Source organism: Oncorhynchus mykiss, chromosome 20, assembly GCF_057628025.1.
Source record: "Oncorhynchus mykiss isolate SJ-2025 chromosome 20, ASM5762802v1, whole genome shotgun sequence".
In the NCBI taxonomy this organism is placed as follows: Eukaryota; Metazoa; Chordata; class Actinopteri; order Salmoniformes; family Salmonidae; genus Oncorhynchus; species Oncorhynchus mykiss.
In genome coordinates, this window is record NC_143041.1 from 46,964,101 (window position 1) to 46,988,163 (window position 24,063).

The 24,063-nt window shown below is 43.4% G+C and overlaps 1 protein-coding gene, 1 long non-coding RNA gene and 1 pseudogene across 4 annotated transcripts in view; 2 read left to right on the forward strand and 1 right to left on the reverse strand.

The window, feature by feature from the left end:
• Positions 1-18,335, reverse strand: part of LOC110499563 (kinesin-like protein KIF20B) — a 41,291-nt gene extending 22,956 nt beyond the window's left edge. For 2 of the 3 annotated variants that reach the window (XM_036956377.2, XM_036956373.2), the window contains exons 1-22: positions 18,205-18,328; positions 17,620-17,812; positions 17,353-17,472; positions 16,939-17,077; positions 16,491-16,675; positions 16,266-16,353; positions 15,876-16,085; positions 13,909-14,020; positions 13,677-13,748; positions 13,413-13,559; positions 12,771-13,206; positions 11,722-11,861; positions 11,362-11,506; positions 10,975-11,134; positions 10,573-10,634; positions 10,270-10,389; positions 7,128-7,281; positions 4,731-6,450; positions 4,256-4,394; positions 3,015-3,125; positions 2,848-2,908; positions 584-709 (exon numbers count right to left, since the gene is read on the reverse strand). In XM_036956377.2, coding sequence (XP_036812272.2) covers positions 584-709; positions 2,848-2,908; positions 3,015-3,125; positions 4,256-4,394; positions 4,731-6,450; positions 7,128-7,281; positions 10,270-10,389; positions 10,573-10,634; positions 10,975-11,134; positions 11,362-11,506; positions 11,722-11,861; positions 12,771-13,206; positions 13,413-13,559; positions 13,677-13,748; positions 13,909-14,020; positions 15,876-16,085; positions 16,266-16,353; positions 16,491-16,675; positions 16,939-17,077; positions 17,353-17,472; positions 17,620-17,812; positions 18,205-18,275 — 4,711 coding nt within the window. In that variant the 5' untranslated portion in view covers positions 18,276-18,328. Of the gene's footprint in view, positions 1-583; positions 710-2,847; positions 2,909-3,014; positions 3,126-4,255; positions 4,395-4,730; positions 6,451-7,127; positions 7,282-10,269; positions 10,390-10,572; positions 10,635-10,974; positions 11,135-11,361; positions 11,507-11,721; positions 11,862-12,770; positions 13,207-13,412; positions 13,560-13,676; positions 13,749-13,908; positions 14,021-15,875; positions 16,086-16,265; positions 16,354-16,490; positions 16,676-16,938; positions 17,078-17,352; positions 17,473-17,619; positions 17,813-18,204 lie in introns of all 3 variants that reach the window. The other variant, XM_036956375.2, reaches the window with a different exon arrangement.
• Positions 1-24,063, forward strand: part of LOC118942075 (uncharacterized) — a 784,985-nt gene that overhangs the window by 670,708 nt on the left and 90,214 nt on the right. The gene's annotated exons all lie outside the window — the stretch shown is intronic.
• Positions 1,491-2,691, forward strand: LOC149974610 (uncharacterized; annotated as a pseudogene).

Here is a 24,063-nt window from a genome sequence, read left to right on the forward strand (position 1 = left end):
AAAATACTTAAAATCTTCAGACACCAAATTTGGAATGTTGGCCCATGGTACAGAGAAATGCCAAGGGATTGGTCAAAAGATGGCTGAGTTATTGATAAATAAAAATCAGATTTTAAAGTGTCCATTTTAAACCACTGTAAATCCACTCCAGTGGCCTATCAATTTGAAAACACGTCATTGCTATCACGGACATCCCTAAAATGAACTACACTGAATTTAGTATTGATATCTAAAAATATTTTTAAAAAAAAGGAAATGTCTAACAATTTATTCTTTGCATAATGTAACATTAGTTCTCAAAATCAGCTACAATCAGTTTCTTCTCATGAACTTCAGATACACTCCAGATTTTGTATTTACTCATTACATTTTTTATTAACATGGCAATGCTTTCACTGATTACACATAAAGACTGATCTTGTTTCTTTTGTCATCCTGTGAACCCCGTTCATTGCTGCTTGTGTTTGCAGCTATATTTAAACATTATATTGGTATTATTCATTTTTAATATATAGATATGTTTTGGTAAGTGTATTGACACGTGTTTAAACGCACTTTAAAAATAGTGATTTGATAATCCCACCTTCTGTGAGGGCATCAATCTCTTCCAGTTTGGCCTCCAGCACCTGCTCCTGTTGGGTCTGGGTGTCCTCCTGCTCAGTCAGAGCCAGACGCATGTCCTCAATCAAACGCTCCTTAGCCTGAAGGTCTGAGGAAGCACAATGAACCCCATGAATACAAGACAGAGACACACAGAGAAGAGCATATTGGAATAGACTACTGTATGTACTGTCAAAAACACTATGGCTGTGTCACAATATCTGACTGTGTGTAGTCAACACCATGACCGTGTTCCAATACTTGTACTTGCATTCTAAATAGTGGCCATTTTGGTTATGTGGAAATAGAACGTTCTCTGGTATGTGCAATTTTGAAACTTAAAAGTAAATGCTTTAAAAATGCCAGGATGTCAAACTCATTTTGACTTTCATCCACAGTAATATAATTCTCTGGATGCTAATGGAGGAAGAGCAACTTTTCAGATCCACGTGTGTCTAATAATCAGATAAAGGGAACGGCTGTACCAAAAACAAACGACAGGAAAACACGCAATTGCGCATTAAATCAGTGTTTCCCAACTCCAGTACTCCCAAACAGTACACATTTTATTGTAACCCCAGATAAACACACCTGATTCAACTTGTCAACTAATCATCATCAAGCCCTCAATGAGTTGAAGGACACACACACACACACACACAGCATTAAACGCTGCATTTTCTCAGTATGCGTGAGTGACCCTGCATTTTCTCAGTATGCGTGAGTGACCCTGCATTTTCTCAGTATGCGTGAGTGACGCTGCATTCTCTCAGTATGCGTGAGTGACGCTGCATTCTCTCAGTATGCGTGAGTGACGCTGCATTCTCTCAGTATGCGTGAGTGACGCTGCATTCTCTCAGTATGCGTGAGTGACGCTGCATTTTCTCAGTATGCGTGAGTGACGCTGCATTTTCTCAGTATGCGTGAGTGACGCTGCATTTTCTCAGTATGCGTGAGTGACGCTGCATTCTCTCAGTATGCGTGAGTGACGCTGCATTCTCTCAGTATGCGTGAGTGACGCTGCATTCTCAGTATGCGTGAGTGACGCTGCATTCTCTCAGTATGCGTGAGTGACGCTGCATTCTCAGTATGCGTGAGTGACGCTGCATTCTCAGTATGCGTGAGTGACGCTGCATTCTCAGTATGCGTGAGTGACGCTGCATTCTCAGTATGCGTGAGTGACGCTGCATTCTCAGTATGCGTGAGTGACGCTGCATTCTCAGTATGCGTGAGTGACGCTGCATTCTCAGTATGCGTGAGTGACGCTGCATTCTCAGTATGCGTGAGTGACGCTGCATTCTCAGTATGCGTGAGTGACGCTGCATTCTCAGTATGCGTGAGTGACGCTGCATTCTCAGTATGCGTGAGTGACGCTGCATTCTCAGTATGCGTGAGTGACGCTGCATTCTCAGTATGCGTGAGTGACGCTGCATTCTCAGTATGCGTGAGTGACGCTGCATTCTCAGTATGCGTGAGTGACGCTGCATTCTCAGTATGCGTGAGTGACGCTGCATTCTCAGTATGCGTGAGTGACGCTGCATTCTCAGTATGCGTGAGTGACGCTGCGTTCTCAGTATGCGTGAGTGACGCTGCGTTCTCAGTATGCGTGAGTGACGCTGCGTTCTCAGTATGCGTGAGTGACGCTGCGTTCTCAGTATGCGTGAGTGACGCTGCGTTCTCAGTATGCGTGAGTGACGCTGCGTTCTCAGTATGCGTGAGTGACGCTGCATTCTCAGTATGCGTGAGTGACGCTGCATTCTCAGTATGCGTGAGTGACGCTGCATTCTCAGTATGCGTGAGTGACGCTGCATTCTCAGTATGCGTGAGTGACGCTGCATTCTCAGTATGCGTGAGTGACGCTGCATTTTCTCAGTATGCGTGAGTGACGCTGCATTCTCTCAGTATGCGTGAGTGACGCTGCATTCTCTCAGTATGCGTGAGTGACGCTGCATTCTCTCAGTATGCGTGAGTGACGCTGCATTCTCAGTATGCGTGAGTGACGCTGCATTCTCAGTATGCGTGAGTGACGCTGCATTCTCAGTATGCGTGAGTGACGCTGCATTCTCAGTATGCGTGAGTCTCATATGTTGATATTTGCTGCTAAACGGAATACATTTTTTAGAACAGTGTGTTCTATAGTGTGATTAATTCACAGTTTTACTAAGTAGTCGAGGAAGAGAGTTCAAAACACAGACTGATGTATGGAAGACAGACACACAGGGTAGAACAGTACGGAGCAATGGGTACCTTTGCAGGCGTTCTGATACAGCTTTAGGTTCTCCGCAGACTTCGAGTCAGCAGAATGTTCCTGGATAGAGGAAGAGCCGAGCCGGTCAACAACAAGGGCATGCATATATATATATATATATTTATCTTTGTTAGAATGAAAATAACCCAGAGAGTACACAACATACAGATTTCAGTTGTTGTATGGTCCGGTCTTTGTTGGCCAAGTCTGCCTGCTGCTGTTTCCTCACTTTCTCCAAGTCCAGCAGTTTCAGTTTGAGAGATTTCTCCAAGACGATCTTGGGTAGGGATAACAAAAAAGGGTCACACAGGTTATCAAGTCTTCAATACGTCATTAAGTGTTTAATGCGTTATTCATATTGTATTACTAGTGTTTAATATGTTATTGAAATAGTGATTGTGTGTAGAATTATTCACCAACTACATTGCAAAAGTATGTGGACACCTGTTCAAATGAGTGGATTTTTGCCATTTCAGCCACACTCATTGCTGACAAGTGTATAAAAAATGTAAAAATCAAGCACACAACCATGCAATCTCCATAGACAGACATTGACAGTAGAAGTAGCTTATTTTCAATGACGGCCCCTGAACAAGGCAGTTCAGGGGCAGAACCCCTGAACTGCCTTGTTCAGGGGCAGAACGACAGATTTTGTACCTTGTCAGCTTGGGGATTTGATCTTGCAACCTTTCGGTTACTAGTCCAACGCTCTAACCACTAGGCTACGCTGCCGCCCCTACACTCTAACCACTAGGCTACGCTGCCGCCTCTACGCTCTAACCACTAGGCTACGCTGCCGCCTCTACGCTCTAACCACTAGGCTACCTGCCGCCCCTACACTAACCACTAGGCTACCTGCCGCCCCTACGCTCTAACCACTAGGCTACGCTGCTGCCCCTACACTCTAACCACTAGGCTACGCTGCTGCCCCTACACTCTAACCACTAGGCTACGCTGCTGCCCCTACGCTCTAACCACTAGGCTACGCTGCTGCCCCTACACTCTAACCACTAGGCTACGCTGCTGCCCCTACACTCTAACCACTAGGCTACGCTGCTGCCCCTACGCTCTAACCACTAGGCTACGCTGCTGCCCCTACGCTCTAACCACTAGGCTACGCTGCTGCCCCTACGCTCTAACCACTAGGCTACGCTGCTGCCCCTACGCTCTAACCACTAGGCTACGCTGCTGCCCCTACGCTCTAACCACTAGGCTACGCTGCTGCCCCTACGCTCTAACCACTAGGCTACGCTGCTGCCCCTACGCTCTAACCACTAGGCTACGCTGCTGCCCCTACGCTCTAACCACTAGGCTACGCTGCTGCCCCTACGCTCTAACCACTAGGCTACGCTGCTGCCCCTACGCTCTAACCACTAGGCTACCCTGCCGCCACAATGAAAAATATACCTCCTTTTGAACTTGCTGTATCTGTTTTTTAGAGTCGGACAGCTTCTCTTTGAGATCAGAAACTTCATCGTCTTTCCTCTCAAGGTCCAGGCTCAAACTCTTCACTTTGTCCGAGTCAAGTTTAATGGTCTCCTTCAATCTGTGGTCACAAACACATGAGATTCATTTAAAAACACCGCTATATTAGAGAGAGAGAGGTTTAGCAGTCGGGATGAGCAGGGAAAATAAATAAATCAAAACAACCCCTAAACCCGGTGCCCTGTACACTTGTAGAGATCTGAGAAGACACGTGTAATCAATCTTGTAATAGCTGCACCTTGCCCTCTGATAGGCAGTACGGTGACAGTTCCACCTAGCATACACCAATCATATCCTCTCAGATCTCCACACGTGCATAGGGTTTAGAGGATGATTTGGGATTGGCCCGTAGGCCTCCCCACTAGTCAGAGTGAACGATGCCAGCCAGCCCACTAACCTGGTGATGTCCTGGGCTCTCTTCTTCAGCTCAGCGTCCTTCTGAGCGATGGCCTCTTCAGCCACGGCCAGCAGCTCCCTCCTCCTCTCCACCTCCCTCCTACGAGCCTCCTGCACCGCAGCGGTCTCCTCATCCTCCCACCTCTCCTGCGCCTCCCTCAGGCTCCGCTGCAGGCCCGACACCTCCGCCTCCTTGTCGAACAGTATCTTCTCCAACTCTGTCACTCTCTCCGTTTGGGACACGGTTACAGCCACCTCCCTCTCTGTTTGGCGTGTGCGCTCCTCTTCCTCCAGATAGGCCAGCTTTCCCTTCAAGGTTGCAACCTCAGCCTCCAGATTAGAGTTTTTGCTGTCAACGTGGGCCTCTTCTTTAGCCTCCATTTCCGCCTTAAGCTGCTCCAAGGTCAGTTCCTGTTGGGCCAGTTTCTCTTTCAGTTCCCCCAACTCCTGTTCTATGATCTGCTGTTGGGCCAGTTTCTCTTTCAGTTCCCCCAACTCCTGTTCTATGATCTGCTGTTGGGCCAGTTTCTCTTTCAGTTCCCCCAACTCCTGTTCTGAGATCTGCTGTTGGGCCAGTTTCTCTTTCAGCTCCTGTTCTATGATCTGCTGTTGGGCCAGTTTCTCTTTCAGCTCCTCCAACTCCTGTTCTGAGATCTGCTGTTGGGCCAGTTTCTCTTTCTGCTGTTGGGCCAGTTTCTCTTTCAGTTCCCCCAACTCCTGTTCTGAGATCTGCTGTTGGGCCAGTTTCTCTTTCAGTTCCCCCAACTCCTGTTCTGAGATCTGCTGTTGGGCCAGTTTCTCTTTCAGCTCCTGTTCTATGATCTGCTGTTGGGCCAGTTTCTCTTTCAGCTCCTGTTCTATGATCTGCTGTTGGGCCAGTTTCTCTTTCAGCTCCTCCAACTCCTGTTCTATGATCTGCTGTTGGGCCAGTTTCTCTTTCAGTTCCCCCAACTCCTGTTCTGAGATCTGCTGTTGGGCCAGTTTCTCTTTCAGTTCCCCCAACTCCTGTTCTATGATCTGCTGTTGGGCCAGTTTCTCTTTCTGCTGTTGGGCCAGTTTCTCTTTAAGCTCCTCCAACTCCTGTTCTGAGATCTGCTGTTGGGCCAGTTTCTCTTTCAGCAGGAGCCTCTCCTCCAGGGCCTCTGAGCATTCCCTCTTCAGTTCCGCCATCTTGTCTCTGAGAAGCCTGCTGTCCCTTTGTACTCCCGACGCAGCCTGAGAGGCCACGACTTCCTGCCCTAGGCGTGCCACTTCCTGTTTCAGGGAGTCAATAAGGGCAGTTTTCTCTCTGAGCTCGTGGTCATGCGTGGCCTGTCGGTCTTCGGCAGCTTTTTCTGCTCTGGCTGTCTGCAGACTGACCTCCCTCTCCATGGCCTGCAGCTTCCCAGTTAGATCCTGGGATTCCCCTCGGAGTGTGCTCATCTCCCGCTGCAAGTCTCCCCGTTCCTGGAGTAACCTGGCATTCTCCCTCCACGCCTCCTCCTCCACCACCGTGGACAGGGCCTCCTCGTGAGCACGCGTATGCGCCTCCAGCTCAGCTTTCAGCTCCTCCATACAGGAGATATTCTTCTCCTGCACTTTCCAGTCACCCTCTCCGTGTGCTACCCGATCAAGCTGCAGAGTGTCTACTAGTCGCGCCACTTCTGAGGATTTCACTTCCTGCTCCCAGCGCAATCTGTCCATCTTCTCCTCTTCCTCTCCACTACCCTCCCCATGGAATCCTAACAAAGAACAGGACATCTGATGAGTCATCTCTTCAAAAATGTTTTTTTTTTTAAAAGGCATTGCAAACAAAGTATATTATAATAGAATCATCGGCAGTATGGTGGGATGTTAGTTTGGGTTAATGGGATGCTTAACAGTATACAACTGAATGAATCTGGTGTTCTGTCCTTAAGCTTTAGCCAGTGGAATGGGATTAGGGCTAGAGGTTTGCTAAACAGCAAATGATAATGAAAAATAAACATTTCTAAGCCCATATTAGTGAGTATGGTTAGTGAAGATCATTTCTCAGAACATGGTGTCTAGACTAATGATGCGACGCCTCAATAATACCTTCCACAGCTGTACAATGTTATATATATATATATATATATATATATATATATATATATATATATATATATATATATATATATATATATATATATATATATATCTATATATATATCTGAGTACAGAAAACCAACAAAAGAACAATTTATTATTGTTTAAAATCATGAATACCCCACAAATGGCGAATAGAAGCATTTATACATAAGGAAGTCTGAGGCAGCATGACTTCTGGAGCGCAGACAGCCGCCTTTTTGAGCGGATGTTTTTGCGACCTCCGGCATTACTCTCCTCCCAACAAACGGTGGGAGGGACATCCCGGCAGTGGGAGGAGCCGAACCCATACCTTTCTTGCTAGGGGGCTGTTCCTCCAGGTCCGGCTGGAGGTCCACCAGCCGTTTACGGCTCTCTGTGCGAGAGCTGAGCTGCCCCCCTCCGGAGCAAGTGCAACTGCTCTTCAGATGCCGGAGCTCATCCTTGATGCTGTCGAATGTAGTCTTCTGACAAGGGAAACCCCAAAAAACAGTGTTAAAACATCTAGCATGGCCTACTCAAGCTGGAATAAAAATTGGTCACGTTCTGGATATGAGCATTCATAAAAAAAAAGGTGACATTTGGATGGGAAATTGGCACCAGTAAGCTATAAAAATGGGAGAGGTATTGTCAAATACAGAGGGTGCCAGGGGTACTCAAAGTGAGGTCGGCTAGGTACCGCAGGTGGTCAGATGTCAAAATATAATACATTGTTCATAAATACTACTAAGATATTAAACACAGTTTTGGACAACACATCCGTGGAATAAGTTAAGAGGTTATAATACAATATCATTCATTTACAATGTATATTCTTAACCCTGAGTGACACAGGCCTGGGCAGCTCACAGGGATATTGGTATCCACAGTACATTTTTAAAACTCTGCCCCGTGACAAAATGTGTCGCATTGCAATATTCTCTCAGATGCCAAGACACGGGCTTTTAAAAATGTTGCTTCCCAGGGTCAGACTTGGTTCGTCCAGCCATGACGCACTGCAAAAAGTCAGAGCAGAACTCATATGCAATTATGTTCATCACTAACACAAAGAGGCTGCTGCCTACATACAAACTTGAAATCATTGGCCACTTCAATAAAAATGGATCACTAGTCACTTTAATGTTTACATATCTTGCATTACACATCTCACATGTACAGTTGAAGTCAGAAGTTTACATAAACTAGTTTTAATGACTCCAACCTAAGTGTTTCAACCACTCCACAAATGTCTTGTTAACAAACTATAGTTTTGGCAAGTCAGTTAGAACACCTACTTTGTGCATGACACAAGTCATTTTTCCAACATGTTTACAGATTATTTCACTGTATCACAATTCCAGTGGGTCAGAAGTTTACATACACTAAGTTGACTGTGCCTTTAAACAGCTTGGAAAATTCCAGAAAATGACGTCATGGCTTCAGAAGCTTCTGATAGGCTAATTGACATAATTTGAGTCAATTGGAGGTGTACCTGTGGGATGTATTTCACAGCCTCCCTTTAAAGTCAGTGCCTCTTTGCTTCACATCATGGGAAAAAATAAATCAGCCAAGACCCCAGAAAAACATTGTAGACCTCCACAAGTCTAGTTCATCTTTGGGAGCAATTTCCAAATACCACGTTCATCTGTACAAACAATAGTATGCAAGTATAAACACCATGGGACCGCGCAGCCAACATACCACTCAGGAAGGAGACGCGTTCTGTCTCCTAGAGATGAACGTACTTTGGTGTGAAAAGTGCAAATCAATCCCAGAACAACAGAAAAGGACCTTGTGAAGATGCTGAAGGAAACATGAAAAAAGTATCTATATCCACAGTAAAACGAGTCCTATATCGACATAACCTGAAAGGCCGCTCAGCAAGGAAGAAGCCACTGCTCCAAAACTACCTTAAAAAAGCCAGACTACGGTTTGAACTGCACATGGGGACAAAGAACGTACTTTTTGGAGAAATGTCATCTGTTCTGATGAAACAAAAATAGAACTGTTTAGCCATAATGACCATCGTTATGTTTATGTTTGGAGGAAAAAGGGTGAAGCTTGCAAGCTGAAGAACACCATCCCAACAGTGGGGGGGTGGCAGCATCATGTTGTGGGGGTGCTTTGCTGCAGGAGGGACTGGTGCACTTCACAAAATAGATGGCATCATGACGATGGAAAATTATGTGGATATATTGAAGCAACATCTCAAGACATCAGTCAGGAAGTTAAAGCTTGGTCACAATGGGTCTTCCAAATGGACAATTACCCCAATACTTCCAAAGTTGTGGCAAAATGTCTTTAAGGACAACAAAGGTATTGGAGTGGCCATCACAAAGCCCTGACCTCAATCCCATAGATAATGTGTGGACAGAACTGAAAAAGCGTGTCCAAGCAAGGAGGCCTACAAACCTGACTCAGTTACACCAGCTCTGTCAGGAGAAATGGGCCAAAATTCACCCAACTTATTGTGGGAAGCTTGTGGAAGACTACCCAAAATGTTTGACCCAAGTTAAACCATTTAAAGGCAATGCTACCAAATACTAATTGAGTGTATGTGAACTTCTGACCCACTGGGAATGTGATGAAAGAAATAAAAGCTGAAATAAATAAATCTCTCTACTATTATTCTGACATTTCACATTCTTAAAATAAAGTGGTGATCCTAACTGACCTAAGACAGGGAATTTTACTAGGATCAAATGTCAGGAATTGTGAAAAACAGAGTTTAAACGTATTTGGCAGAGGTGTATGTAAAACTTCCAACTTCAACTGTACATTACATACCCTCTACTGCATCTTGCCTCTGTCGCTCTGCATTGCTCATCGATATATCTATATATTCTTATTCCATTCCTTTACTTAGGTGTATTAGGTAGTTGTGGTGGAATTGTTAAATATATACTGTCAGAACTAGAAGCACAAGAATTGTGCTACACTCACAATAACATCTGCTAACCATGTGACCAATAACATCTGTTAACCATGTGACCAATAACATCTGCTAACCATGTGTATGTGACCAATAACATCTGCTAACCATGAGCATGTGACCAATAACATCTGCTAACCATGTGACCAATAACATCTGTTAACCATGTGACCAATAACATCTGTTAACCATGTGACCAATAACATCTGCTAACCATGTGACCAATAACATCTGCTAACAATGTGTATGTGACCAATAACATCTGCTAACCACGTGCATGTGACCAATAACATCTGCTAACCACGTGCATGTGACCAATAACATCTGCTAACCACGTGCATGTGACCAATAACATCTGCTAACCACGTGCATGTGACCAATAACATCTGCTAACCACGTGCATGTGACCAATAACATTTGATGTGTTGTGATGAGGGTGGTCCCTGATGAATTTTCTATCACAAAAGGGGTCCCCCCCCCCCCCCCCTTGAGAATCACTAGACTATGAAACAGGCTGATGGCTTGTCATTTAAAATGAACTTACATCCTTGATAGTGTCTTTGACCTGCTGGTCCACGGTGTTCCGAAGCGAGGAGATCATCTCATCCTTCTCATGACACACCGCCACGAGGTCGGAGAACTTCAGCTCCTGAGACTCCAGAGTCTACAAGAGAAAACACAAAAAAAAAAAGGTTTGTCAGTACGACTCTCAGTTAACACAGAACTAAACTGCAGCATCATCATGTGGTATACGTAGTCTGTCCACGATTGACTAGTTAGAATCAAAAATAAGTCACATTGCTGCAAAATACCCCATCCAAAATAAAAAAAATACATTTGACAGTACCTTTCTAGCCTCATCAAGCTGTTCGTTTGATTGCGGTGCTCGTCTGCAATAATTTTCCAGTTCTGAAAATCAACGGAAGACAACGGACTAATCAACCAGAAGGAAACCGCGCACGTTCCATCACAGACACTGAAAAAAATAAAATCAGGTTAACCGGTCTGCTTCTGTCATTGATGGATAGTGAAAACTGCTGATTAACAGGTTATTGCTGACAGAGTTCTACTGAAAGGTGAATGTGACAGAGTGCACCAGTGTTTCATAATCCTGGTCCCGAGGACCCAAAAAAGGGTGCAACATCTTGGTTTTTAACATTACACACCCCATTCAAAAATCATCGTCACGCCTTCGCTTAGTGGACTCCATTGTGTCGTGCTAAAATAAAGCGGCCGGCCAGTTGGTTACCATTGGTTTTGACAGGCAGCTGCTCTGAGAGGTTGGAGACGGTGTCACTACTTGGGTGGGCGACCACCAGACATGTCTTGCACGTCTCAGCCGCCATCTTTATGCCTGCCAGGTCACTGCACATGGAGTCAAACATGCCTCCCAACGACGACCTGTCCTTCTACACGAGACAATACACATTTTTAGTAATTCAGCAGAAGCTCTTATCCAGAGCGACTTACATTCATCTTAAGATAGCTAGGTGAGACCACATGTCATAGTCGGTACGTGATTCCTCAATTGAGTAGTTATCAGCAAAGTCAGTGTCGGGTGGAGGAAGAGACAAGGCTATTTATGATGGAGGTTGACACTGCTCGATGGCCAACGTGTCTTGTTTGGCCGTATTACCGTGGCTCGCTCTGCTCTGTCCAGTTCTTCATCAGTTCTTTCCAGCTCCTCTTGACTGGTGTTCTTGTTCACTAGATTCTTCAGGATCTCTAGACGCCTCTCCGCTCTCTCCTCGACAATCTCCTTCTCTTTGGCCAGACGTTCCCTTTAAAAAAGACAAAGAAATCAAGTTATTATAGCTACAGCTTGTTCAGTTTTATGCATTTCAAAAACATTTACCTTTAAATCCCCCTTACTAATGTAAAGCTTTGAGTACCTCAGTTGCTAGAAAAGCAATATATAAATCCAATCTATTATTATTTTAAAAAGCAGCCCTACAAAAATGATTACTTAAAACCAAACAGGCAGAGAAGAGCTCACTTGTAGTCGGTCTGCATTTCAGAGAAGAGCTCCGAGAACTCCTTGGTGACCTCGTCCCGGATCCGAGATTCCAGAGCCAGGTTTTCAGACCTCTCTTTCTGGAGCTGCTCCCGGAGCTCCTTCAACTGGAGGAGTTGGCTCTGAAAGGGTTAACAGACATTAAAATACTTACTTCACATTTCTCTCTTGTGGACAGACTTATATATATTTTTTTACATTTTATTTTAAATAAAGCATCTGACCAAATTACACAAGACTTTAGTTCTGGGTGAACTTTACATTCATAAAAAGGGACCAGAGTTTTGACAATGTGACCTGATCAGGCAAAAGTCTGGTCTCTTTACGAGGCTATTAGTAGGCCTGAATCTTCCTCAAATTCCAGAACAATCAAATCAGGGCCTGGTAATGTAGGTGACTACTAAACAGAGGTTAGTAGTGATGGGGGAACAAATCAATCTGGTTACATAATCGGGATATTATTTTTGACAATATATTGTGTCTTTTTGACAATGTCGCTATTATTTTTGCGCTAGTTGGCTGTCCCTGCACAAAAACTATTTTTTCCTTCATAGCTTGTTCTCCACTTTTTAAAAATAGGGAGCCAATTTGTTTTCAGCACTTATTTCCACAACGGATCAAAACTAGTTATCATGACTCTTGTCCCTCTGCAGCAGACGTGTGGTGAGCAATATGTTCAGAACGCAAGAGAACAACAGTACCAAATCGCAATACATATTGTAATGGCACCTCAGTATGGTGATAATATGGTACGGTGAGGTCCCTCAGTATGGTGTAATGAAATCCCTCAATATGGTGTAATGAGATCCCTCAATATGGTGTAATGAGGCCTGGGGTAATGAGGTCCCTCAATATGGTGTAATGAGGCCTGGGGTAATGAGATCCCTCAATATGGTGTAATGAGGCCTGGGGTAATGAGATCCCTCAATATGGTGTAATGAGGCCTTGTGTAATGAGGCCCAGTGTAATGAGGCCTGGGGTAATGAGGTCCCTGGCACTCCCAGCTCTAGTAGCTAGGGGGAGAGCCTTACCTCATAAGCATCTTTATCGATGAGAAACTTGTCATCGTCCACTTCTTGCATGGTCTCCTCAATCACGCTGTCCTCTGCCGTGCTCTCCTCTTCCATGTCATCAACATCCTCCTGCACATCCTCCAAACTGGTCTCCCAGCCAACCAGGGAGCTCCTTCTCCGCCGACCCAACAGGTTCTTCCTGTCTGCGTGGTCGACGATCATGGACAGTTCCCGGGCCGACGTCTTGGTGGCGAGATGGGGGACGACGGTCTTGGATGTCAGCACCACCACCTTCTGAGCCACGGCGGAGAACTTGAGCACGTTGATCGTCTCGTCGTACATGGAGGCACACTGGTTGATGTTGACGACCATGCAGGCTTTGCCCCACCCACAGAAGAAGCCCTGCAGGTAGTGGGTGAGCTTGCTCTCCCTGAAAGGGATGTGCTGTGGTAGCCTAGCAAACAAGCGGCAGGTCAGAAAATAAATTGTATTTATTAAGTTTGGACAGGGACGATGTACAACAAAACCACACTTCTCAGAGCACTGGGAAATGAGTTGAAGATTCAGCTAAAAGATTACGTATCCCCCCCCAATATTAGGAAGGCGTTCCTAATGTTTTGTAGACTCTATTACATATGTCAAAAAGCAGACAAGGCTCACTTGGATTGCTGGCTTTGACGTAAGGCGTTGATACACTTGCCCAGCGTCATCAGAGAAGTGTTGATGTTCCCGGCCTCTTTCAAACGCTCCCCTTTATTCTGCGTTTTAGCACACCGCTCTGACCCAGCCAGGTCACACAGGGACAGCCTGAACAGAAAGACAAAAAACAGCCTTGCCTTTAGACACCCACAAGTACTGCACAGGGCTCATATAAGATATTTACTGTGCGCAAAAATGAATGAATGAAATATGCATTTCACTTACTCGCTGACAGAGTTAACGCGAGGAATCCGAGCATCTTCAATCCGCAGGATACGAACAGAAAATATGCTGTGGCTGAGCATAGGAACGGAACAGATTTAATTTTTTTATAAGAGCTCAGCGGGGTCAATCTACTCTACTGTGTGAACTTGGCTCACGCAAGTGAGTGACAGCACAAAGAAACATTCAAATGAATAATTGAAAAAGGAAACGGACGTGCTTTAAACGCTCATACCTCCTGCTCGAGAGGAGGTTGAGCTTTGTGCTGGCAAAGCTCTGGTTCTTCTTCCCTAGCTTCATCACCTTGTAGGCTTCCTCTGCATTGTTCACTTGTATCCACTTCAGATCTGAAATCACACACAGGAACATTTGGTCCTGTGCAGCTCAGTTGGTAGAGCATGGTGCTTCTCCAACAGGATTGTGGGTTCGATTCCCAGGATAGATATCTAAAGAACTTGTTATACAGCAATATAATATAATATATATACAGTATTTTTAAATGTTTCCATTATCAAGTACATTTATTATACTATATATATATATATATATATACAGTGCCTTGCGAAAGTATTCGGCCCACTTGAACTTTGCGACCTTTTGCCACATTTCAGGCTTCAAACATAAAGATATAAAACTGTATTTTTTGTGAAGAATCAACAACAAGTGGGACACAATCATGAAGTGGAACGACATTTATTGGATATTTTAAACTTTTTTAACAAATCAAAAACTGAAAAATTGGGCGTGCAAAATTATTCAGCCCCTTTACTTTCAGTGCAGCAAACTCTCTCCAGAAGTTCAGTGAGGATCTCTGAATGATTCAATGTTGACCTAAATGACTAATGATGATAAATACAATCCACCTGTGTGTAATCAAGTCTCCGTATAAATGCACCTGCACTGTGATAGTCTCAGAGGTCCGTTAAAAGCGCAGAGAGCATCATGAAGAACAAGGAACACACCAGGCAGGTCCGAGATACTGTTGTGAAGAAGTTTAAAGCCGGATTTGGATACAAAAAGATTTCCCAAGCTTTAAACATCCCAAGGAGCACTGTGCAAGCGATAATATTGAAATGGAAGGAGTATCAGACCACTGCAAATCTACCAAGACCTGGCCGTCCCTCTAAACTTTCAGCTCATACAAGGAGAAGACTGATCAGAGATGCAGCCAAGAGGCCCATGATCACTCTGGATGAACTGCAGAGATCTACAGCTGAGGTGGGAGACTCTGTCCATAGGACAACAATCAGTCGTATATTGCACAAATCTGGCCTTTATGGAAGAGTGGCAAGAAGAAAGCCATTTCTTAAAGATATCCATAAAAAGTGTTGTTTAAAGTTTGCCACAAGCCACCTGGGAGACACACCAAACATGTGGAAGAAGGTGCTCTGGTCAGATGAAACCAAAATTGAACTTTTTGGCAACAATGCAAAACGTTATGTTTGGCGTAAAAGCAACACAGCTGAACACACTATCCCCACTGTCAAACATGGTGGTGGCAGCATCATGGTTTGGGCCTGCTTTTCTTCAGCAGGGACAGGGAAGATGGTTAAAATTGATGGGAAGATGGATGGAGCCAAATACAGGACCATTCTGGAAGAAAACCTGATGGAGTCTGCAAAAGACCTGAGACTGGGACGGAGATTTGTCTTCAAGACAATGATCCAAAACATAAAGCAAAATCTACAATGGAATGGTTCAAATAAACATATCCAGGTGTTAGAATGGCCAAGTCAAAGTCCAGACCTGAATCCAATCGAGAATCTGTGGAAAGAACTGAAAACTGCTGTTCACAAATGCTCTCCATCCAACCTCACTGAGCTCGAGCTGTTTTGCAAGGAGGAATGGGAAAAAATGTCAGTCTCTCGATGTGCAAAACTGACAGAGACATACCTCAAGCGACTTACAGCTGTAATCGCAGCAAAAGGTGGCGCTACAAAGTATTAACTTAAGGGGGCTGAATAATTTTGCACGCCCAATTTTTCAGTTTTTGATTTGTTAAAAAAGTTTGAAATATCCAATAAATGTCGTTCCACTTCATGATTGTGTCCCACTTGTTGTTGATTCTTCACAAAAAAATACAGTTTTATATCTTTATGTTTGAAGCCTGAAATGTGGCAAAAGGTCGCAAAGTTCAAGGGGGCCGAATACTTTCGCAAGGCACTGTATGTGTGTGTTTTACACCTCCAATGCATCTGTTACCTTTTACAAAGGAGTTGCCTTTGACATCCTGTGATAGCCGCAGCGTGGACCTCTTCAGGGCCCCGATCGGTACGGGCTCCAGCAAGTCGTGAATATTCTCGTTGTAGATTTCACAGAAGGACACCCAGACTGAGAACTTGGTGTGTGCGTCAACAACCAGACTGAAAGAGTCTTCGGTCACAGTCCTCTCGATGTCACTTAGTGTGGACCCTGTCAGAGAAACAAGTGGCGGGGTTAGCCTGTTTACAAACCCTATTGTTGGATAGAGGTCTATTGTGATGACAAACGATGCACCAAACTACGAGAGAGAGAGAGGTGACAGTTATGTATAAATGCAAAACATGAACATGCATGGTGATGTAAGACCACATAAATGATGAATCTCCTTGCCTTGCAGGGTTGTCTTGCTTGTCTGGCTGGTGGAGCTTGTCTGGCTGGTGGAGCTTGTCTGGCTGGTGGAGCTTTTCGGGTTATCACTCTATGGGGGAAGAGCAATGATATAATATAAATTATTAAACCCAAAGAAAAACTTGTTAAGTAATGCAATGGCTTAAAAAATAAAATAAAAAAAATATATTTTTTTTATGAATTTGGGTTAATAAATCAACCCTGTACCTCCTTGAGGAGCCTGAAGAGATTTCTCTTGTTAGTGGCCTCGTCACTCTGCTGGTCTTTAGTGAGCCTGATGAACTCTCTGCATCGTTGTGGCTTGATAGTCATCTGGTCGTAAACACGGCCCTCAATGCTGTTGAAGATGACATTCAAAGACCTGGGGAGGATCCCTGCGTTGGTCTCTGGACCTTAAAAAAAACAACAACAGGTGTTGAAGATTTGTTAATGTGTGAATCATGTCGTCTTAGTGTATTTTTAATGGGAGTTGGCCATAAAGAGCAAGGGGTTGAAGGGTCAACATATGATTTGACTTTAAAAAAGGTTTTGCGTTTCAGTGTCATTCAAACAGTGAATCTGTGCAACAGCTAACTCAGGCCAGCCCTTGTGTACAAGTAGGATGTTAGGACAAAAAAGCTGCAAGGCAAGAAAAATAAATCTAGAAAAATCAAACCTAGAAATGTGAATGTCTTTCCGGCATTTGTGACTCCATATGTGAAAACCAGAGAATTTCCACCTTCCAGAACATCCTTGACCAGACTTCTCACTGTGCCATCAAACATCTCCCTCTGAGAGGTTTCTGGCCCCAACACCTGAGGACCAAAATAAATTAACAGTGTTGTTAGAAGATCCATCTTCTGTTCCTTATAAGGATTGTGATTATTTATTTATTTATTTTCTTGTGAGTTTTTGTTCAACTTTGTTAAAATGTTTTTTATACAGGGACAGTACACATTAAAATCAACATCACTGAAAATGTGTCAGATTTAGTTGGCAGGCTAAATATATATATATATATATATATATATATATATATATATATATATATAGTGTCCCTGGATGGCACTGACAGGCCCTGCTGAATGACCTGTGAGAACTGGAACCGTTGAGCTGTCTGAGGGACTGATTTGTCACTAAGCCTTGCTGAGAGGGAAGTCCTTGGAGCCTTGAGGAGCACCTTGTCTGGGGGCTCAATGGAAACGCAGCCCTTGAATTTGTACAGCAAAGGTCAACAAGTCAATGGTCAATTTAAAAACTTTTGGTCAACAGTTATTATCCAAGGCCTCTTGTTACCTGACGTGTGTGCTTCTTGTGAAAAAAACTATTTCAAGCCAGAGCAGTGTGTTCAAATTACCTGCGATTCGCCATTTTCTCTTTCAGTTGATGCGAACGGTCGAATGCGGAGGTACACCTGCAAGTGCTCGTTCTCTCCTAGGCACGACTCCTGTGAGTGAAACTCTGATAAAAGGTCTTTCCTCAGGTCGTCGACGTTAATTTCTCTCTCCTCTGCGTTTTCCAATGTGCTGTGACAACCTGATTCTATCATCCTGGTGTCATATAATGTGGTGGGGACAAAGAAACAGGGTGTTGAGCAAAAACACTGGCTATATGTTAGTTAGTTACCAACGCACATTAGCAACTCGCTAGCTAACAAATCACCTTCGACATGAATAAACCGTAAACAGATCACAGCACTAAAACAGGCGGAGTAGAACATGTTTTGTCGGCTTGAAGGAAACAAATATGTAACTACACTGACAGCTAGTTAACGTTGGCTAAACCACTATTGCCACGGCAACACAGCTAACTTAACTAGGTAGCGGTGTTAATCTTTTTTTTTTGTAACATAATGAAGAGACATGTAAACCACTAACTTACCCAAATATATTCTAATCATTAGGGGGAAAAAATGATATTAGGGTTTTTAATGTCTACTTACGTGACAGACCTTTTTTTGTTTCGCAACGAAATTCCGTCTTCTGTTGTCGTCCAAAACTGTCCCGGTCTCATTTTTAAATTCGACCAATCGGGAGACTGATCTCACTGATTTGTTTTTAACCGGAAGTGCTCATAGAAGACGCTGTCAAATATTGATTCTGTTTCAAACAAACCTTTGCATCTAATGATTTTGTGTGATAGCTATGTATTTCTGAATATTATATTATCCATACGCCCACATTCCTATGATTGACTTCAATCTCTGCATCAACACGATATTTTTTTTAATATATTTTTTTCCTTTTAAATCAATCTTGAATTGAGATCTAGGAAAGGGAAGGAGAGGAGGAAAGGGAGCTAGGATTATGCAAAGAGAGATTACATGTATGTGGTAGTGATTCACCAAAGTTAGTGCTTTATGGAATCCTTGGGACGTCGCTAACTAACCCCTAAACCAGCTGGGCTCCAACCCTGTTCTTTGAAACGTACAGGACTGTAGCTATTCACTCCAACACTCTACTACACCTGATTTTAATAATTAGCTGGTTGATAAGCTGAAATCAGGTTAGTTACAACTGGGGTTGGAGTGAAAACATGCACGGTAGCTCTTCAGGAACAGGGTTGGAGAGCCCTACCCTAGAGCAGGGGACTTCAACTCTTACCCTACGAGGCCCGGAGCCTGCTGGTTTTCTGTTTTACCTGATAATTCATTGCACCCACCTGGTGTCCCAGGTCAAACTCAGTCCCTGATTAGAGGGGAATCACCCACCTGGTGTCCCATGTCTAAATCAGTCCCTGATTAGAGCGGAATCACCCATCTGGTGTCCCAGGTCTAAACCAGTCCCTGATTAGAGGTGAATCACCCACCTGGTGTCCCAGGTCTAAATCAGTCCCTGGTTAGAGGGGGGAAAGGAAAAAACATAGTGGATCGAGCTTTGAGGTCCAGAGTTAAGTTTGAGGACCCTGGAGCGACTGCCCTTAAAAAGCTACTTTTCATTTAGAAAATGGGCTATACGGAATCGATATGAGCGAGAAACATTTATTTTAGTGTTAAAATTGACTATAAAGTGTAAGTATTGTCATTTGTCAAATCAGTCTCGTCCTAAACGGACATTGGTGAGATGATAGGAAAAAATGATACATCACAGAATGAAGGGTACCATACAGTAACTGTTTACCTTGGGTTTAATCCTGACCACAGAATGAAGGGTACCATACAGTAACTGTTTACCTTGGGTTTAATCCTGACCACAGAATGAAGGGTACCATACAGTAACTGTTTACCTTGGGTTTAATCCTGACCACAGAATGAAGGGTACCATACAGTAACTGTTTACCTTGGGTTTAATCCTGACCACAGAATGAAGGTTACCGTATCCAGTAACTGTTTACCTTGGGTTTAATCCTGACCACAGAATGAAGGGTACCATACAGTAACTGTTTACCTTGGGTTTAATCCTGACCACAGAATGAAGGGTACCATACAGTAACTGTTTACCTTGGGTTTAATCCTGACCACAGAATGAAGGGTACCATACAGTAACTGTTTACCTTGGGTTTAATCCTGACCACAGAATGAAGGGTACCATACAGTAACTGTTTACCTTGGGTTTAATCCTGACCACAGAATGAAGGGTACCATACAGTAACTGTTTACCTTGGGTTTAATCCTGACCACAGAATGAAGGTTACCGTATCCAGTAACTGTTTACCTTGGGTTTAATCCTGACCACAGAATGAAGGGTACCATACAGTAACTGTTTACCTTGGGTTTAATCCTGACCACAGAATGAAGGGTACCATACAGTAACTGTTTACCTTGGGTTTAATCCTGACCACAGAATGAAGGGTACCATACAGTAACTGTTTACCTTGGGTTTAATCCTGACCACAGAATGAAGGGTACCATACAGTAACTGTTTACCTTGGGTTTAATCCTGACCACAGAATGAAGGGTACCATACAGTAACTGTTTACCTTGGGTTTAATCCTGACCACAGAATGAAGGGTACCATACAGTAACTGTTTACCTTGGGTTTAATCCTGACCACAGAATGAAGGGTACCATACAGTAACTGTTTACCTTGGGTTTAATCCTGACCACAGAATGAAGGGTACCATACAGTAACTGTTTACCTTGGGTTTAATCCTGACCACAGAATGAAGGGTACCATACAGTAACTGTTTACCTTGGGTTTAATCCTGACCACAGAATGAAGGGTACCATACAGTAACTGTTTACCTTGGGTTTAATCCTGACCACAGAATGAAGGGTACCATACAGTAACTGTTTACCTTGGGTTTAATCCTGACCACAGAATGAAGGGTACCATACAGTAACTGTTTACCTTGGGTTTAATCCTGACCACAGAATGAAGGGTACCATACAGTAACTGTTTACCTTGGGTTTAATCCTGACCACAGAATGAAGGGTACCATACAGTAACTGTTTACCTTGGGTTTAATCCTGACCACAGAATGAAGGTTACCGTATCCAGTAACTGTTTACCTTGGGTTTAATCCTGACCACAGAATGAAGGGTACCATACAGTAACTGTTTACCTTGGGTTTAATCCTGACCACAGAATGAAGGGTACCATACAGTAACTGTTTACCTTGGGTTTAATCCTGACCACAGAATGAAGGGTACCATACAGTAACTGTTTACCTTGGGTTTAATCCTGACCACAGAATGAAGGGTACCATACAGTAACTGTTTACCTTGGGTTTAATCCTGACCACAGAATGAAGGGTACCATACAGTAACTGTTTACCTTGGGTTTAATCCTGACCACAGAATGAAGGGTACCATACAGTAACTGTTTACCTTGGGTTTAATCCTGACCACAGAATGAAGGGTACCATACAGTAACTGTTTACCTTGGGTTTAATCCTGACCACAGAATGAAGGGTACCATACAGTAACTGTTTACCTTGGGTTTAATCCTGACCACAGAATGAAGGGTACCATACAGTAACTGTTTACCTTGGGTTTAATCCTGACCACAGAATTAAGGGTACCATACAGTAACTGTTTACCTTGGGTTTAATCCTGACCACAGAATGAAGGGTACCATACAGTAACTGTTTACCTTGGGTTTAATCCTGACCACAGAATGAAGGGTACCATACAGTAACTGTTTACCTTGGGTTTAATCCTGACCACAGAATGAAGGGTACCATACAGTAACTGTTTACCTTGAGTTTAATCCTGACCACATGGCCACAGCTGGCAGAACCCAAAAAATCCTAAATTCAGTGCACAGCTGCATGCAACCAGATCATAATGCCCATCGGACAAACACCAAAGCTCTCAGTATAGTGATGCAGACCTTTCAATGTTGTACACACCAATTGTCTCATTCAAAACTTTATCTGCAATGTTATATTCCTTTTTATATTCCGCGACTCAAGCGGTTTCCAACAATACAGCTGTTCCATTCTCTGTGTAGCCTGCTGCTACAGGTAACAGACAAAATAAAGGAAATTCAATGTGCCAGATAGTGAGGTCCATAAGGGTTACTACACTAGAATTCAATGTGCCAGATAGAGAGGTCCATAAGGGTTACTACACTAGAATTCAATGTGCCAGATAGAGAGGTCCATAAGGGTTACTACACTAGAATTCAATGTGCCAGATAGTGAGGTCCATAAGGGTTACTACACTAGAATTCAATGTGCCAGATAGTGAGGTCCATAGGGGTTACTACACTAGAATTCAATGTGACAGATAGTGAGGTCCATAGGGGTTACTACACTAGAATTCAATGTGCCAGATAGTGAGGTCCATAAGGGTTACTACACTAGAATTCAATGTGCCAGATAGTGAGGTCCATAAGGGTTACTACACTAGAACTCAATGTGCCAGATAGTGAGGTCCATAGGGGTTACTACACTAGAACTCAATGTGCCAGATAGTGAGGTCCATAAGGGTTACTACACTAGAATTCAATGTGCCAGATAGTGAGGTCCATAGGGGTTACTACACTAGAATTCAATGTGACAGATAGAGAGGTCCATAAGGGTTACTACACTAGAATTCAATGTGCCAGATAGTGAGGTCCATAAGGGTTACTACACTAGAATTCAATGTGCCAGATAGTGAGGTCCATAAGGGTTACTACACTAGAATTCAATGTGCCAGATAGTGAGGTCCATAAGGGTTACTACACTAGAATTCAATGTGCCAGATAGAGGTCCATAAGGGTTACTACACTAGAATTCAATGTGCCAGATAGTGAGGTCCATAAGGGTTACTACACTAGAATTCAATGTGCCAGATAGTGAGGTCCATAAGGGTTACTACACTAGAACTCAATGTGCCAGATAGTGAGGTCCATAAGGGTTACTACACTAGAACTCAATGTGCCAGATAGTGAGGTCCATAAGGGTTACTACACTAGAACTCAATGTGCCAGATAGTGAGGTCCATAAGGGTTACTACACTAGAATTCAATGTGCCAGATAGTGAGGTCCATAAGGGTTACTACACTAGAACTCAATGTGCCAGATAGTGAGGTCCATAAGGGTTACTACACTAGAATTCAATGTGACAGATAGTGAGGTCCATAAGGGTTACTACACTAGAATTCAATGTGCCAGATAGTGAGGTCCATAAGGGTTACTACACTAGAATTCAATGTGCCAGATAGTGAGGTCCATAAGGGTTACTACACTAGAATTCAATGTGCCAGATAGTGAGGTCCATAAGGGTTACTACACTAGAATTCAATGTGACAGATAGTGAGGTCCATAAGGGTTACTACACTAGAACTCAATGTGCCAGATAGTGAGGTCCATAAGGGTTACTACACTAGAATTCAATGTGCCAGATAGTGAGGTCCATAAGGGTTACTACACTAGAATTCAATGTGCCAGATAGTGAGGTCCATAAGGGTTACTACACTAGAACTCAATGTGCCAGATAGTGAGGTCCATAAGGGTTACTACACTAGAATTCAATGTGCCAGATAGTGAGGTCCATAAGGGTTACTACACTAGAACTCAATGTGCCAGATAGTGAGGTCCATAAGGGTTACTACACTAGAATTCAATGTGCCAGATAGTGAGGTCCATAAGGGTTACTACACTAGAACTCAATGTGCCAGATAGTGAGGTCCATAAGGGTTACTACACTAGAACTCAATGTGCCAGATAGTGAGGTCCATAAGGGTTACTACACTAGAATTCAATGTGCCAGATAGTGAGGTCCATAAGGGTTACTACACTAGAATTCAATGTGCCAGATAGTGAGGTCCATAAGGGTTACTACACTAGAATTCAATGTGCCAGATAGTGAGGTCCATAAGGGTTACTACACTAGAATTCAATGTGCCAGATAGTGAGGTCCATAAGGGTTACTACACTAGAACTCAATGTGCCAGATAGTGAGGTCCATAAGGGTTACTACACTAGAACTCAATGTGCCAGATAGTGAGGTCCATAAGGGTTACAGTTTATTTACAAAACAAACCACTGCAATTGGACATACCGGGTATCAAGCAGAAATGGACTTGAAAAATTGAAATAATTTGGGCGCCCGTCAATATTACAAACTTACAGTATCATATTTATACTCATTTGTATTATGTTAAGTAATAGCAAAGATACATTTTGGAATTGGCCTTTATTTAAGACCAAACTAAATCTGTGTGACATGATACCCTTTGGATTTATCATTTTAAGATGTCTGTGTACTATCATTTTAAGATGTCTGTGTATTAGCTAGTACACTGTTGCAGGTGTTAATCATTACCAGAGGGAAAGCGCATAAGTGGCAAATTATTTTTTAGGTAGATTTAAAACAGCATAGTTCTGGTGAGAACTGGCAAAATGTTTCACAACCTCATCCATGTTGAGG